General features: G+C 33.6%; 2 protein-coding genes and 1 non-coding gene across 4 annotated transcripts in view; 2 read left to right on the top strand and 1 right to left on the bottom strand.

Annotated features, from left to right (window-relative positions):
* chtf18 (CTF18, chromosome transmission fidelity factor 18 homolog (S. cerevisiae)) overlaps window positions 1–13,498 on the bottom strand; it is a 29,186-nt gene extending 15,688 nt beyond the window's left edge. For both annotated transcript variants that reach the window (XR_015475762.1, NM_001110102.4), the window contains exons 1-15: window positions 13,293–13,498; window positions 11,264–11,431; window positions 9,067–9,187; window positions 8,761–8,986; window positions 8,576–8,668; window positions 6,841–6,893; window positions 6,625–6,763; window positions 5,911–6,123; window positions 5,135–5,232; window positions 4,931–5,054; window positions 4,705–4,844; window positions 2,904–2,997; window positions 2,721–2,819; window positions 2,517–2,647; window positions 1,054–1,177 (exon numbers count right to left, since the gene is read on the bottom strand). Coding sequence is in view for 1 of the 2 variants with exons in the window: in NM_001110102.4 (NP_001103572.3) it covers window positions 1,054–1,177; window positions 2,517–2,647; window positions 2,721–2,819; window positions 2,904–2,997; window positions 4,705–4,844; window positions 4,931–5,054; window positions 5,135–5,232; window positions 5,911–6,123; window positions 6,625–6,763; window positions 6,841–6,893; window positions 8,576–8,668; window positions 8,761–8,986; window positions 9,067–9,187; window positions 11,264–11,431; window positions 13,293–13,380 (1,911 nt within the window). In the remaining variant the exon portion in view is untranslated. The remainder of the gene's footprint in view (window positions 1–1,053; window positions 1,178–2,516; window positions 2,648–2,720; window positions 2,820–2,903; window positions 2,998–4,704; window positions 4,845–4,930; window positions 5,055–5,134; window positions 5,233–5,910; window positions 6,124–6,624; window positions 6,764–6,840; window positions 6,894–8,575; window positions 8,669–8,760; window positions 8,987–9,066; window positions 9,188–11,263; window positions 11,432–13,292) is intronic.
* A 1,097-nt stretch (window positions 13,499–14,595) lies between these two features.
* On the top strand, window positions 14,596–14,703 carry LOC137489971 (U6 spliceosomal RNA). The gene has a single exon (XR_015477322.1). It is a non-coding gene; the product is annotated as a U6 spliceosomal RNA (small nuclear RNA).
* A 1,923-nt stretch (window positions 14,704–16,626) lies between these two features.
* The window catches only part of ern2 (endoplasmic reticulum to nucleus signaling 2), a 31,713-nt gene continuing 29,964 nt past the window's right edge, over window positions 16,627–18,375 (top strand). The window contains exon 1 of the mRNA XM_087236690.1: window positions 16,627–16,970. Within this exon, the coding sequence (XP_087092816.1) occupies window positions 16,899–16,970 (72 nt within the window). The 5' untranslated portion in view covers window positions 16,627–16,898. The remainder of the gene's footprint in view (window positions 16,971–18,375) is intronic.

Here is an 18,375-nt window from a genome sequence, read left to right as displayed (position 1 = left end):
TTACACTGAAGGCGGTGAGAATGTCCAAGGTCACTCTGGCCGCCCTGGCGACAACGCTGTCTGTCTTCAGCTACGGTGGCGAGAGCGTCAGAATTCGCTACACTGATCTCTTATTTAAAGGGGCCGTTGCAGCATATCAGTTTCATTCCTGCATAAAACATGCTTTTTAGCGTGAAAATGATGCACACTTTTTATCAAATTCATTTAATAATGGAAGATCAAGTTGCATGTGGTGTGGATTTGCTCCACTTAATTATCCAATATGTCCATATGTCTGAAATATCCTGAAGCAGCAATACTGTTTTGTACTGTTGCATGAGATTTTCGCTTTTTTAAAGATAAGTATATATAACATTAATGCACATTTGTGACTCGCCAGTAACTTATTTAATGTATGTTCCTGTAAGAAAACATTGCAAATAATTAAAAATCTGGCGACAATAATAATTAAACCTTTGTAAACAACTGTGGTGGAAACCAAAGTTCACAGGTCTGTGTTCTCTGAACTCCTCTCAAGCGGTGGACTTCATTCCGATTGCTTGCAGCTGAACCGCGTCGTAGCTTATTACTATAGAGTTAACTTGATTTCAACTCTCCTCAATGCCAACATCGGCGAAGACGCGCCGCGCTGCTCCTTGCCGCTTACCTCCGCCAGCTCTAATTGAAAATGAATGACTTCCAGCTACTTTGACGCTCATGTCGCTTTCGGTGTAAATGTATGTTTTCACCTCTAATGTTTTGGACTGTGTTTATGTATATAGATTGCCTTTAAGTGTCAAAATTACTTTGTTAAATTAGAGAAGCTAAATTAGAGTCACTAATATGAAATATTAAGTCGATTATTTACTGATTTTGATTATAATACAACAATGTGCACCTTTTGTAAAGCTGCTTTGAAACAACAAATGCTGTGAAAAGCACTAATAAACTTGAATTGAACTGAAATTGCTTCTGCAAATTAAAAAAGAATCTATGATTTTTGTTGGGCTACTGTCCAAGAGCAATGTTCATTATTCTTTAACTACAGCCCAGAGAGCATGTCAGTATATTTACCTGAGTGAGTTTCTCATGTTCTCCAGTAGATGAGACCAAATGTAAGATGTGCTGAAGTCTTTGTGCACCCTCTTTAGGTCCCAACTCATCATAACCACTAAAAGGATCTCCACCAATCCGCTTCCTAAATCACAACACCATTATGAATTGAACAGCACCATAATGAATAGAGAATATAACAGTCAAATAAAGCACAAAAATTACCAACATGACAAATAACATCATACTTATTTCTTCAATTATTTTCTGGTTATACCAAAAATCTAGACAAAAGTCTTCTTTTGCAACAAAGAAAATGGGATTTATTTTAGGATGCATATGCATTGCAAATTAATTAATGAATTGCATAAAGGGCAGTGCTATAATGGCATTTTGGTCTCTGCATCAAATATGTACATAGAGAGTAGGGTTGGGCGATGTCGACCAATTAGGCATCGTACGATGTGTAATATGAAACATCGCAATGGACGATGGTGTCATCATAGGCGGTGGTGAATTAATTCTGAATAATTAACTAATTCATAATGATATTCATAATTCATAATTATTTGTAGCCTACCGTTTTAACTAACTGACCCGCATGGTCTTTGTTTTACCCATAAACAAATCATAGAGTAAATGAATAAAGATGAGTTACACACATAATTACCACCTGTCAATCACTTTTTCAGCGGCACGCGTGAAGGCGTGAATAGGCAGAGTGATCTGCGTCGTTATAATGGCGTCGGTAAAAAAGGTGCACAACCAACAGGAACCAGCCAACAGTATCCGAGGTGTTCGCTAAAATTACTAAGTACAAGTGTGAAAGTGAAAGATTGAAGCAGTCTACTGACCCGCTGACTGCCTGAACCCGCTGTCTGGAGCGCATGACAGTGTGTATGCATCTGTGTGTGTGCCTATGTGTAAATGTGTGTGTGTGTGTGGTCACGTGATGTGCATTATTAGCGGTAGTGTGGAAGGAGGGCTACACAGAAATACTAAACGCCAGCGTGGATGTAGATCGTTTTCATTCTAAAATGCCATTTAAAAACTAAGACCTATTAGTGTAAACAGGGCCTGATTGTGTATTTTTCGTGAGTGGATTTGCAAAGGGGGCGGGGCGGAGGATTGCGTGGCCGGCTCAGCATCGTGGTGTTTGTAGGCCATCGGCCATTGACGATGGCATCGTCTATCGGCCCAACCCTAATAGAGAGGTTGCGTATATTGTTTCTTGAATAGGTGGATATATGTAGATATTTTGTTAACCAGTATGACAAATTATTTCGTAAAAACATAAATGCAAATAATGTAATTATGTCTTTCCAATAAGAACTTATAAAAACCAACAAGTTCAAAAATATAAGATTCTTTTTTGAAACAGTATTTTAATAGCATGACCTTATTATGACTATTTATTAATTTCTCAAACTGAAAAGCGTCGCAGGGCAGACTGCAGAGTGTAAAAGCATGTGACAGTTGTGTACCTTTTCAGTCGAGGAAGCTGAAAGATCTCCTGCCAAACTGAGAAAAGTCCCTTGTTTTGGTCTTTCAATCCCACACACATGGAGCTGACACTGCGCTGGTCCAAGTGCTTCTGTCCACGACTGTGTAAAAACTGCACACAGATAGCATGAGCAAACCCGTGTTTTAACTGTGAAATATTTTAAAGCACCAGTTATCTCTCTCACCTGTAATGTGTTGATGCAAGAACGGATGTCATTGTCAGTTTTCTCACACAGGGCCATCAGAGTGCCTGTATCTGCTTTCATTCCCTGACGCCTGCTGATCTACACACAGAAACAAAAGCTTGTCACCATTCATGAGTTTATGAAATCATTGTGTGAATGTGTGTGTGTGTGTGTGTCTGTCACCTCTGCTAATCTTTGAGCCAAGCGTGATGGCAGAGTCTGAGGAAAGACCAGCAGGAAAGCTTGCTGTCTCAGTGGCCTTAGAGCTGGAACATATCTGATGAAAAGTACAAAAACAGGAAATTTTTATATTTTTTAGCGGTGGTACTGTTATCGGCGTTAAAGTGTTGTGTTAACACGAGACACTTAACGCACAATAAAAAATATCTCTATTCTTAAAAATCTATCTCTATTAATCTATTCTCAAATCTATTCTCAAAGTTGGGTTGGGAGCTGGGTCTATTTTACGCAAGCTATGATGACTTTTACCTTGATATTTTAGTGCAGATATATACCTGAGTGGTGAGGTGTCTGACAAAAAAGTGCCCTTCTTAATCAAATCAGCAAGATGCCTGACTTTAACTGCAGTTCTGGAGTTTCACTTTAACTTTTGATAATTTCATTCATGCCCTGTGACAAACTGGGGTATTAGACACAAATAAGGAGTAAGGACTGGTGAGAGTGTTACGAAATTTAATAACACACACCAAATGGAAAGAAAAAAAACCTCCACATTTTGCTATGTGTGTGTGTGTGCGTGTGTGGTCCTTTACTGACACCCGAGTGTGTGGATCTTGTCGGAAAATATGGCGAAAAGTCCTCCATGACATTGTTTACAGATTACAGTGTTTACTTCAATAATGCCACTAATATAAGCATACTCCACATATCTTAATTTCATTTCTGTTTAGTTCAGTTATGACTCAATTAAGGTGATCAAAAAATAATAATAATAATTCGCTGTTTGGAGCTTATGTAGGCCTACAGTTCAAAATTCATGTTTACCTAAATAAACAGTTAGTAAACACAAGTAGAACTTATTGAACATCATTTATTTTCATTACCAATTATCATAGTAGAACAGTTTCTTAAGCAGTAAATGATGCATTTTGGAAACAGGAGATGAGCCCCTGGTCTAATGCGCCACCTGGCTTGAGAAACCCGTTCCTTAAAGACTTATTATTTGGGTAGCACACATATTCTCAATGCCTTCGGCAGAATTAAAATGAGTCATTTTAATCTATGTTAATCTAGATTAATTCCAAGATTAATCTAGATTAAAAAAATTTATCTATGCCCACCTATAATTTTTATACTTTTTTTAAAACAAATACAAGACTGCTATTTGAACGTGCAGAATTTAAATAGAATTCTAATGCTAAATTGTGATGGTTAAACACAACTAAATGTTTAACCAAGTTCATTGGGCTGAAACAACAGTTTTCAGTTTTGGTCTGAAATCAACTTGAACAAGGTAAGCCACTCAATGCCTTTATCCTTTATCCTTTAAAAGTAATTTTACTGAATATATTACATTTTTTTATTGAATGTGCATAAAATTTAATTTAAAATTGTAATAAATATTATAGAGATGTCTTATTTACCAAAAATGTAATAGAAATATGACATAATTTTTTATATAAAAAGTGGCTTATGAACAATTTAATTAAATTTCTTGTAATTGAGCAATGATTATTAAACACATTTAATTAATCAAGTGATTAATTACAATATTTTATTTCATTTTCTTTATCATCTGAAAATTTGTAATTTTTGTGTCTAGGTAAAATGTATTTTTAAAAATCGTACAAATCTAATTAAAAAATAAAATAAATAAAAATAATTTGGCCAGTGAATTCTGAATTTCCAGTTTCAGCATATATTTCGTGCATTTCTTTAGTGTCTGTACGTTTCCTGAAGTTCATTCGACTTTTTTTTTTTTTTTAAGTTATTTTAAATTCAACTCAAATATCCGAAGACTTACAGATCATTGCAGATGCAGATGATTGGTCTAAGCAGCACAGATTGCTTTTTCTTTTTCTTTTTCAAGGCATTGACTCCTGTTTCCTCTCCATCCTTGCTGTCCTTCCGGTTCAGGGTGGCCAATAAGATATTAATGGCAGCCTGAACCAATGAGGAAAAACAAAAGTGTCAGAACCAACTACGAGTAAAAATAATTAACAGTAAACAAGACAGAGGGTCGATCTTACAGCAGGAGCTCCATCGATTTCATCTATGATAAGGCAGTTGGGCTTTTCATTGGCTCCCAGAACAGACTTCATCTGTGTGGCAGTATCAATGCGTTTCTGAAAGAGCTCTGCACTACGGTCATCACTGAGAAGAGATTATATTACATTAATATTATAGTACATACTTCTGTTTCAAGATTACCATCAGAGCTTGTATCCACTTACCTAGCATTGATTTCTACTACATTGTAACCAGCATGCTTTGCAATAATGTGTGCTAGTGTGGTTTTCCCCAGTCCAGGAGGACCTGATAATAGCGCTACCTGTGGAGAATAATGTACACACACTAAATATAAAAAAAGTAAGAAATACATTTAGCTGCACCATTTTTAATATAAACTAGCATTAAACTCACTACTTCTCTGAAACACACACACAAACACACAAAGTAAGAACCACATTATTTAGCTACATTATTTTTACTATAATCTATGTAACATATTAGCATTAATTTCAGTACTTTTCTGAAACTAAAAGTGATGCTATTACTTCCTAAATAAACAATAAAAATATTTTTTGCACAAAATAAAAAGATAAAAAGGTACAATGGTTTCAGATAATTATATTATTTTAGACAATACAAAAACAATTTACATCAGAAATGATTAACTCTATTTTAATTTTTATTTTGTCATTTTCTTTTTAAAAAATAATCTTTAAAATCTTTTAAAAAATTATATATATATATATATATATATATATATATATATATATATATATATATATATATATATATATATATATATATATATATATATATATATAATTTTATTATTTTTTTATTTATTTTTCATTCATTTTTTTCTCAAAAAATAGAGGGGAAGCAGACACAAATATTAAATGAATAAATGAAAATATTATAAAATCTAAAAAAATATATATTACAAATCGAATAATCGAAAACAAATTTAACAACATTGTAATTGCGCAATTGCACTAACCTTAAATTTCGGTCTTTTGTACTGGTCTAGCTCAGCCTCTAGTATCTCTTCTGTCATTTGAGACTTGGTTTTGAAACGTTGGGCCTGGTTTTGATTTTGAGCGTTTGTAAAATTTGATCTGGCCTCTACAGGGACGGGACGACTTTTCCTCTCTCGCCCGAAGACCACAGTGTCCCAGAGCTTCAGCCATTTCAGCAGACAGCGATTAGTAAACTACAGGAATACAGAGACAATGTAAAAAATAACAAAACTGATGGTTACCAATAAACCAGAACGGGTTTTGAATAAACAGCACATCTATGAATCCATTTAAAGTAAAAATTCAAATCTAACATAAAATATATGCAAATAAAGCAAGAAACGAGTATGGTATATAAATAATAAAGTTTTTTTTTTACTCATTATATTCATAATATTTAACTCCATAGAAAGTTAGTTGTCCCTCAGTCAAAGCAGAAGATAACACACAGTATTAGATATTGTCATGTTTTCTTGCTTTTGGAAGCCAGGTCTAGGATGGACTTTTGCTAAGGATTTTGCAGAACACACATAAATGAATTTACTTTATCATAGTTTATATGCATTACCTTTTTTATTAAATAAAAATGTATGCGATTGACCAAATGTTTTTGCGCATCTTGGTGTTATTTCTTTAATGCAATATCCTAGAATGCTCATAAATATAAGTGGAGAAAAACACAGCTCTTGACTCACATCATCACTCAGCAGATCAGTGTAGTGCTGTGGTGAGAACTGATCCACCCAAAGTCGTGAAGATGCTTCATCTTCCCCACTATCCCCATCCACACCTGAGTCTGTCTGCTCTTCTGCGAGAAGATCTGAATCTATTCCACTAAAACACAATTTAGAGTTAACATTGCTAGAGAAGTTCATGTATTGATTAAAAGTATTAACTGGAACAAAACACACCTCTTCATAAGTTCTGTCAGCCTTTGAGATTCCTCCACCACTTGTCGATGCCGCTGTAAAAACAAACCCAATTCAGACAGATTCTGATTTGTTTGTATATGCACACACCAGCGATGCTCATTTCGGTAAATTTTGCCCTTTGTTAACTGAATATTTACCGGTTATACATTAACAGATCAACAATAAATGATAATTTATTTACAAAATTGAATTATTGTGTCTATTTTGTGTTTTACAAATTACATATAGCATTTTAAAATATTGCTTTATTTTAACAAGCGAAAAACAGCATAAATTAATAGAACATCTTGATATCATCATGAAACTTTGTGTTTTTAACACCACAGAAAAAAATAAACAAACTAAATAAATAGAATAAAATAATGCATGAAGACAGTTGTGCTTTGTCTATTAAAGAAATAAATGAGATTGATTTATAGTTCATACAAGCAAAGCTTTGTATTGCTTTATGTTAGAAAAATGTTAATCTGCCCTACATTTTACTTTGGTTGAGAAACCTAATAACTTGTTTGGCTTTTGAAAAGCTTGAATTTTTGAAAAAAAAATCCTCTAAATTTTGTGATATCTGGGAGATGTTTTTGAACTGTCCAAATAAATAAATGGAATACACTGTTTTCCAGCAAGGCAACCAGGTCTGCTGAAATATAATTGGCCAAACTGGCATTGGGCAGGTTGAAAGAACCACACCATTCCGGCACAGGAAACACATTTTCAAAGCAGAATATCTGACTTCAGATAAACAAGTATGTTTACTTAGCATGTTTCTTAAATATCTGCAAACATATCATGGTATTGTTATGCTTTAGAAGAGTCAAAAACTTACATACAGCACCTTTAAAAATATTTAGTTTAATTGTAGTCTTTTTAACTATTTAATAAGTAGGCACTGAAATCAGAATGTGAAAACGTATATATCCTAAACAAATAAATAACAATTAATGTCAACAAACAAAGTGCACGGTAAAAAGTAAAAGAGGCTGTGATATCTGCTACCAGATCTGTTTTCAGCTGTCAGACACCCACATGGAAATATACTGTATAGTAATTTATAGTAAATACTATTTTTTAACCATACTTACACTGACACCACCAACAAAGATAGATTGCAGAGATCAGCATTTTAGATCAGCTAAAATGTTGCTAGAATTGATTTTTATGTATGGGCGATGTATATTGCATCACCAAAAATGATTGAGATCATGTCCATGTGTTGTGCGATAAGTCAATAGTGTAAATAATAGGAAATAAACAAGTAAAGAGAACCTCCGTGAAGTTGGCACCCCATAAAAACAAATAATCCCCAAAACTATGCTATTCGTTTGTGCTACGTTTGTGCTGATTTGTGGTTTACGACAGGGAAGATTTTTAGAGGAAATGGCGTGGAGAGTGACGTCACGGCTCCCGAAATATTTTGCTTATTTCTAAAGGAGGAAAACAGATACCGTGTTCGTTTTAACGGCACAAACCAGCACAAACCGAGCACAAACGACCTGTGCTGTTTTGAAGTCATTTGCGCAATATGGGGAGGAGAGTGATGTCACACGGTCAAAAAAAAAAAAAGCTTGATATCTCAGACCCCAAAGCAGCACAAACGTTCGTTTTTGCGGCACAAATCAGCACAAACGTAGCACAAACGAATGGCATAGTTTTGGGGATTATTTGTTTTTATGGGGTGCCAACTTCACGGAGGTGTAAAGAGACCCATTATACTTACTCTCTCTGCAATCTGTTCCTTGAGCACTTCAATGGGAACAGCTAGCAGTCCTAGTCCATTCAGCGAGTTACGGAAGGCTCTCTGGTCTGGTGCCTGAGAAAAATGATAAAAACATCAACCATTATATTTATTGCGTATTGCACTTCTGTAAGCTGTAAAGTTAAGTTGTTAAAATGGAATAAAACCTTCTCCTCATCCTCTTTCTTGTTAAGGTAGACCCTGTTTCCCATAGAGTCTGTGACTGTGATGTAATCTCCGATCGCAGGTGGGCGTTTCTGAGCATGACGTTTTGCTGCCATCACCCGCTTCGGTGACTCCTGTAAAGCTCCCAGTCCACTAATATCTAAAACATTTGTCGTTATTTTTGTTGCTGCTGGTCTGTCTGGACTCAGGGTTAGGGAAAATCTCGGCCTGTGAAAAAAAAAAAAAGATCAAAAACCAACGCTTTCATTCAGTGGTACATTTTAACTATGGTGTGCATAAAAATTTACCCGTCTCTCACTTCCCTGTCGTAAACCTCTGGGGAAGATGGAGGAGTGATGTCATCATCTTGGTCAACGCCAAACTGGAGCTTTTTCGCCACATCTTGCCTCCTTTTCTTGGGTTTAGGGGCTGTGAGAAGTCAAACTTTATACTCTACAATCCTCTTCAAATGCTTGTAGGTATTTTTGAGGTTAAGAAATTAATTCTTTTTCATTTTAGGACTAAAAATGTTTACAATTCAAGACAAATATAATGTTACAAACATTTAAATAAATGATGATCATTGAACTTTTTAACATTATTAATTTTTTTTCTTCAACATTGTAATGGAAAATAATTTTTAGATGACCTTTATATATTGAAAACTTGTTTAAGACTCATTTTTAGATGTGCGTGTATCTGTGTTCTCCATATGTTCACCATAAAACCTATGTGTACATTTTTATACATAACTATATTTCTCTAGGTGCGTGCTTATGTGATTATCTTAAGAATTTCCCTTATCTGACTATGTGGGGGTGAACACATTTCTTTTCTCTGGGTACGCATCACTGGAATTTATGGTCTATACATCATTTAAAGGTATGGTTGCTTAAGAAAGATGTGTGGTTGTTATGAGCATATCGCACGAACGGCAGAAGACGCCTGACGTAAATGCAGATGAGGCCTTATTGGGAGTTGACCGCGTAAGCAGTACAAACTAGATAAAACGGTGAACACACTTTGCTTTAGTATCTCACTCTGCAGAAACTGTTGTTGCTGTATGATTGTGATCTTCTTTATAAAGAATAAAACTTTGAAAAGACATCCCGGGTAAGACTTTGTTTCTTGACCACTGAGAGAGCCTCCTTAGAGAAAATAGCCACTACAACATTTAATAAAACGAATAACACTATAAATTTGCTTAAAGTAGGGCTGGGTGATATGGCAAAAATGCAATCTCGATTAATTTTTTCTATATTGAACAATAACAATATATATTTTGACATCAGTTGTTAACGCTTCCAGATTTAAAAGAGTAAACCAACAATGACTGAAGCCACAAATTAGAGGGTCCATTAAATAACATGACCTATTTATGGTGGCCGATACTTTTGTTGTTTTCACAAAAAAACTTTTAGATTTTCACCGTTGCACATTTCTGCAGTGTGACTGGCTCCTTAATCAATAGAGTAAAAAGTCCATAGCTTATTATTGTTAACGACATAAATTTTATCTCGATTTAATATAATATTGTTTATCAGCCCAGCCCTAGCTTAAAGGGGAGTCAGGTTAAAATGCAAGTTAAATGCTTAATTATAAGTAATTTCTAAATAAAAAATAAATCATTAAAACATGAATTGCAGTTTCCACCAAAAATACAAAGTAGAAACCCTACTTTCAACACTGATGATGTAAAATATTACTTACACACCAAATCACAACATTCAAATGCATTTTGAATGATCATGTACACTAAAAACTGTAAATGTTATTTTAGATTAGGGTTGCATAATATATTGTTTAAGCATGGATATCACAATGTGTGCATCTGTTATAGTCCCATGCAATGTTGAGTCTGGATTATAGTTGACCAGGAGCTACACAATTGTATTTAGTTACTGTATTTATACGTTTTATGCAAAAAAAAAATAAATAAAATAAAACGTTTTTCTTACTTAACATTTTTGTCTTTTTTCTAGTCCAAATATTTACATTTCAAAGTGACAACACAATTATTTTACTTACCCCACTGGCAGATAAACTTTCTTTGTTTTAAGGAAACTTAATTTTGCTGAAAGCAATAGTTTATTTTTTGATATTTGGACTAGAAACGAGACAAAGGAAAGTAAGAAAAGCATTTTTATTTTTTATTTTTGCATTTTGATTATTTAATTTCTGTAACTGAATACTGTTAGGCTTCCCAAAAAATGTCAAATTGTGCCATTTAAACAATCTTGTGAAACTGTTTTCATATCGCAATATTTAATCACACAAAAAAATCTATAATTCAATAAATAAATACATTTTTTTATTAATTAATTAAATAAACTAAAAATGTTCCAATATCGGACAGCACTATTTTAGTTTGTTATAAAACTTAACATTACTGTTTTGTTTTGACTGAATCAATCTGTGAGAATTTAAAAGCGCACCTATCCCAACCTTCTGAACGAAAAATGTGTTTTATGACACAAATGTAAAAATCCAATGTAAAACACTCACTCAGAGACTCCTGTTCCTCCTCGTATACCGGCGGAGAGATGCTCTCGGGAATCTGGTTATTTACTAATTTCCTTGATGGCTGGTCTCCGGACACAAGGGCTTCCTCGAACGTCTGTGTGAGCGGCTTATTGCGAAATTCAGACACTTTTGCGGCTGGTGGATTGTTGCCTACACACAGATACATTCATACATTTAAATGAATGAACTAATTCAATTATTTTATGTGTTTATTTGCAAATAAGTTACAACAGAACAGAGATTATTGTTAAACTTGATATTGTAATTTGTTGATAAGCTACAAAAAAATAGAAAAAAACATCAAACTATCTATCTATATGTCTATAAGGTATTTTGGGGGGGGGGGGGAGTTAAGAAATTAATTATTTTATTTAGCAAGGGTCCATTTTTTTTTTACATTTCAAGACTGAACAATTAGTATGTTAAAAAATTTCTTGTGGTGTCATCATCAATCGGCTCAAGATGTTGGCTAAAGGTTTTGCAGTTCCAGGAGCTAGGATGCCAGTCAAACAGTCTACTTCCTGTACCAGCTGTGCAGCTGCCATTTGAGATGAATGGTAATGCTAATGGAAACTAGCTTTGAAACAACATTTGCTAAATTTGATCCTATAGTGCTGAGAAACACTGTCTTGGTAGGCAGCACAATTAGATTTGGAACAGAGCCTTTGTTTGTGTACAGTTTGTACAGTAAAGAACTACACCAAACCCTGTTTCCCGTGCCGCTTTATAGCTTCAGGTGTGAATCGGAGCAGCAGACATGGGTGTTTAAGACGACAACTTAAGGTTTGGGAATATGTGGTTGTGGTTAATTCCCTTATGCAAATGAATTCTATTTGAGAATCTGCTCTGTGATCTTAGACAAAATAAATATAAGACAAATCAATCAATCAATCAATCAATCTATCTATCTATCTATCTATCTATCTATCTATCTATCTATCTATCTATCTATCTATCTATCTATCTATCTATCTATCTACATCCATTTATATACAGTGTTTAACATTTATGGCAGTAAACCTTTCATCAGAGTTGTCCTAAAACTAATGAACAACATCTATTCTTGTCTTGAAGCTTTTTTTATCTATTTCAATTGTCGACTAGTATATATTTATAGTCATTTATAATTAATTAGATATAATGCCTTTAGATTTTTCTTTATAATTCATATGTATCTGTCACAGCCATTTTTTGTAGTAACAAAAATAATGGAAGTTGAAATACAAAGTACAAACTGTATCCCTTTAGTTATTGTGGTAATGGTGGCTTGATATTAATGTCAATGTCAATTTTATTTATATAGCACTATTAAACACAACCAAAGGTTGACCAATGTGCTGAACAATAAATCACAAAGAACAAAAATAATATTATAGCTAAAACAAACAATTTTCACAAATAATTAATAAAGGTCATAACAACCAAATCTCACTAATAGTTATTATAGCTAAAAATATTATTATGCAAAAGCAAGGATATTTACCCAATTCATGTAGTACCACACTGGTATTCCTCAAAAAAATGAAGGTAAAGTTTGTTATAAATTTGCAAATTCGTAACAACATGTGACATGCTCCCTATATTGTTTACAATGGTACTTTGAATATTCAGTCAGTAATCTCATGCGAGTATGACGTGAAAACAACATTAGGGCTGTTTATTTGACTGTGAACAATGTTGTCCTTTGATAGTGAGTGACTGCTAATATGATTTTGCTATTTATAATGTGCAAGTGTGCTTTCTGAAATTATACTATTAACGTTAAGTAAAAGCCTGAGTGTACGAATATAAAACCAATTTTACCTCATTTTCAAACAACACACAGCAATGTGGTGTGTCTGCGTGTGTAACGTTACAGAGAAAGAAAACATTTTGCTATGCTATTAATCTAAATAGAACAGCCAGCTAAAATTCACTATAATCTATCTTTATACATTATTAACGAACAAGACGGTCATCACAGTAAGATACACTGTAAAAGACTTGACATGAACACTTTTCTGTAACTCACTCTCCAATTCAGCCATGACTTCCAACTCATCTGCGAACTGTCGTTCAAAATCATCCTCAATCCCATACATTTCGTCATATTCGTCCATGTTTGCAGTATTGTGTCTGCTTTTGCAGGAAATTTTCTTTTAACTTGACATATGAACACAATAACGACCGAGAGCACACAAGACGGCAACAGACACTTTCGCGCAAAAAATTGTGAATTTCAGTGTACTTCCGGCTTCAATGAGGACCTACATCCGATCGATAAAAGTCCTATAAATGTGATTCCTAAATTTATTTCCAATTAAAAATTATATGTATAAAAATAGTATTAAATAGTACTTTAATAGTATAAAATAGTATTTAAAAAATAATTTAATTTAACCACCTGCTTCTGAGTTTTATATTATTAGAACGTTCAACAAGAGTACAAATTAATACAGAAAAGAAATAAATCCTATAACAGCAAAAATAGACAACATAACAAAGCAAAACAAAAAGAGAAACAAAAATAAAGCCAGGGATAATTTAAATAACAATAGAACATTTTAAAGCTATCCCAAAGCATGAGCACAGTGATGCATAAAAGATAACATAGAATAAAGTCAGGTGGATATTATAAAAAGAGAAAATACTGTTAAATTCACATAGTTATCGATTTTAGAGATCGCTGGGGGTAGAGATTGTATTCAAGTAATATTTAATATTCCATTTAAAATCTATTTGATATTTGCAGACGAAAATTTGCAATTGTGTATAGACATTTTGCTAGTAAAAATAAACTGATTTATTAGAAAATATTTATCTTTTATTTTATCAACATGATTAAAAACAAAATGAAGCATCCTTTTATAACAAAGAAAACATATTTAAGAGAGGCACATTCTGTCCGAAAAATCTTAACATGCCGGGCACATTCCCCAAAAATGATCGACAGATTCATCTTTTATTCTACAAAAGGAACAAAGGGCATTTTTAATATAAATATTCACCGGATAAAGTCGATGTAGCAAGGCCCCGTGCCTCTGAGTTGCAGCAGACTCAACGAGAAGAGAGTGACGTCATTTTGAAAACCAAGAGGCAACCAATCGTTCTGCGAGAATGCAACTATTTTGCATATGTTAAACAATACAGTAAAAACCAGTCTAAAATTTTTTTTATAAAGGTTTAAATTTTTTATCGTGCTCAGGATTTTCCATAACCGACTCTAAGATATAACCATCAGCTGTTTTGTTAATTGTAAAAAAAATTAGCTACCGCCATGTTATCTGATAGACAGTATCTGAACCTTATATATAGGTCTGTGACGCGGCTTGATTGTGTTGTCTGAGACATCACACATACTAAAATTGGTTCGATACAGAGAAGATTAGCATGGTCCCTTGCGCAAAGATGACACGCAAAATCGTGAAGCGAATCAATATTTTGTTTTACTTTGAATTAGTTTTAATAAATTTGTCTTACACTTCATATTATCAGATTTGTCATAGTATATTAAGTCTGATACTATAAACCGATATATCTACCGTTTGGTAGAAGCTGAAATTTGAGAAATTATGGGATATGTTGTAAAAATAGCATTGAGTCTGTAACCTAGCAACATTAGGAGTTAAGCAGAAATGCAGTCCAAACTTTTTTTCTTGGTGGGGTAGTTAAAGGGTAAAGGAAATACTATCGCTATTAATAAACCATTAATTATGGCATATGCCCAAATTATTAGGAGAAATTATTGTATTATTGTTAGGCAGAAAAAAAAAACAGTTGACATCTTTGTATCAAAATAAACAATACAGAATATGAATTACATTGTCAATGAAAAAAGAGAAAGAAAGAAAGAACAAATAATAAAGAACATGAAATAAACTCGAGGGTTAGACATTTAAACGAATCAATTACAGTATATAAATTAAAGTCATTACTAAATAAGATAGTTCTGTTTGCGTTCTTATTTTCAGATAATGAAATTGTATTTAAATAATGACTAACTTCATGCAAAAAAAATGGAAAGTATATTTTGGTATTAGTAAATTTGCATTTGTGGATATTGCATTTTTAAATATCTTTAAGGGTAACAGAAACAAGTTGGTTTTAGGTTGGTGTAGCTATGTAGTATAAGATCTTAATAGGCTGGTAATAAGCCTACATTCATTCATTATTTTTCTTTTCCGCTTAGTCCCTTTAATAATCTGCGGTCGCCACAGCAGAAGGAACCGACAACTTATCCAGCATATGTTTTACACAGTGGATAACCTAGCTGCAACCCATAACTGGGAAACATCCACTACGGACACCAATCAAATTCACCTATAGCACATGTTTTTGGACTGTGGGGGAAACCGGAGCACCCAGAGGAAACCCACGGCAACATAAACACATTAATATAAATATATATATATATATATATATATATATATATATATATATATATATATATATATATATATATATATATATATATATATTTTTTTTTTTTTTTTAATTCATAATATTTAAAAAAGTGTAGGCATATTTAAATAAAATGGTTTCTAATTTCTATGCAGATCATTTGATTATACACAAGGGGGCAGCAAAGCTCTTGGAAAACAAGTGTAGTTTCATCAACGTTAATGCAAATTGTTGCCTTTTATTAAAATACACTTACGTGTTTCAAATGTTAAACACTTTTTATTTACAGAATTTGTTAGCCATATAATAGCGTTTTGCGAGCTAACTTTTACATTCTCGTTGTTTTAATTTCGTTTAATATCGTTTTTTAGTGTTTAAAATCAAGTCAATAATAGGCTGTACATGTTCAATATTCCCTAAATCTAAGACGAACAGTATTTTTTCGTTCATGGACATTTTGTAGCCAGGACCTTACGGTGTGTTGACACAGAAATTGACTTAAAATACAGCTACTTTGAGAAATATTAATTGTAGTAAAAGAGTGACATGTATTTAGTTAATTTATCGTTCTATGTTGTATTCGTTTTAGTTTCACAGGTGTATTGTAGGACTGTATTATTCATATAAATGGGCTTTACATTAAATAAAATTAATTAATTACATTAGTTAAAAAACATGTTGTGCTAAAAAGCAGAAAACAGATCAATACTTTCCTTTCACCCCGTTAATAACTAGAGGGAATATTCTATGTTGCACTTCGAAAGGAAAAGAAACAAGCGGCAGAACAGGTCGTGTTGTCATCAATTGTCAGGGCCAAACTGTTATTGTTACACGTGTTTCAAAATGACATCCAGCTTTCTCGAAACTCCGCCTTTCAGCTCGCCGCAGCGGCACGCCATTGGCCACACGCGCTGTCAATCAACCCAACATGGCCGTGCCTTCTAGTTTTCTACTGTATGCTCTTTGATTTGAGTGACATCACCAGATCCGTCCCAACGCGGAAATGTGCAATATTTGTTATTATAATTTATGATCAGTTGTCTGGCGTGTTTCAGGCAAACGCTGAACCGCAGTAGTACTGTTAGTTATTGAGTATGTCGCGGTGAAGTTGTTCCGACTCTCGGTGATAATGGCGTTTTGTTGGAGGAGTTTGGAGCCCTTTCGACCTTAGTTTATATTTACTGACAGACACACAACAGAAAACCCCGCAACTTTCAGAGCTGTCAAGTCCAGGGAGATGATGAGGATGATGAAGAACTGGACACAGATGCTGCTGTTGCTGGTTTGCTTCGCTGGAATCGTGTCTCAGGTAAAACAGATCTCATGTGTTTACTTTATGTCGCTGGTCACCATTGGGACAGTGATATGTGTTGGTCTATTTTTGGCGACCGAGAGGCGGGTGCTTTGGGGTTCCCGGAATGATGATAACAAATAATGTCATCATTAGGAATAATAATAATGATGATGATGAAAGTGTGGTTATTGTTATTATCAACAACCGTAATAGTGATTAAATTAGGATTAATTCAATTACTATTTCTATTTACAATAATAACGAACAGGATGTTCGAGTCCGATTCGATTTGGCGAATTTATTCAGTCCGACGGTTCGTTTGAACGAGTCTGTTCAAAAAGTTTTTAGTAGATACTGGAGGCCGACTCTCATTAGGTTTGTGTATCAGAAATTATATTAATTACAGAATGATAATAGAGTATTTTAAAAATGTATAGCAGAATTATTATTATTATGAATCAGTTTCATTAATAAACATTGCCAGTTATTAAAGTTAAAGTTAAGAGATAATTTTAGACAAATTTGCCCTAGGATCTGCGGAAATATTTAAAGATGCAAAACTATGTTAAAAAAAAAAGCCAATAAATAATTAATACACAATTTCATTTATAAAATAAAAATATTAAATTAAATAACCCATCGATTTATTCAAGTAAACATCAATAAATAAACAAAAATCCATTAATATTTCACTACAAAAAGCATGAATAAGATTAAAATATATATATCATTTAAAATATGAATAAAAATAATGAATAAATAAATAAAATAAAAAAAAAATTCACTAGGCAAGTTTTTCTTTTTAATAATATTTTACATTATAATTCTACTGAATTAATCATATTAAAAACAGCGTATTTTACTGTACATGAAACTTGATGCCTTTTACATTTTTTAATGGGGACTGTCCCATTCTATTTAACTTGAAAACCCATGGGCCATGATCTAAGCATCAGATCTGGAAGAAGTTGCACATTTAACCCTGTAATAGTTCAGCTCATTTCAATTTATGCTCCTACAATAGTGTCATATCACACAAACCTGAGCACGAGACCTTCACGAGAGCGCGCTTAATAGGCTTTGTGCTGGAGAGCTCGCGCAGGTCGGGATGCTTTGTTCCAGAGTGCAGCATGTGTGTGTGTGTGTGTGTGTGTGTGTGTGTTATAACAGGAGTGCAGAAAGAGAACAGTCAGGGGTTAATAAGCTGCTATTTCTATGAATCACTGACTTGGCGTGTGTCTTATAACATTTGTTGGCAGGAATTGACCGGAATAAACATGATAAATAGTTCCAAATGACAAGTAAGACACTGCAATTTAAGTTATTTTCAGATCACATGTCACTCCGCTGCTAGTCCGTTTGCACTGGCTGCCAGTTGCTGCTTGCATCAAATTCAAAGCTCTGATGTTTGCCTACAAAG

Source organism: Danio rerio, chromosome 1, assembly GCF_052040795.2.
Source record: "Danio rerio strain M-AB ecotype USA chromosome 1, GRCz13ab, whole genome shotgun sequence".
Classification (NCBI taxonomy): domain Eukaryota; kingdom Metazoa; phylum Chordata; class Actinopteri; order Cypriniformes; family Danionidae; genus Danio; species Danio rerio.
This window is presented reverse-complemented; position numbering and strand designations above follow the sequence as displayed.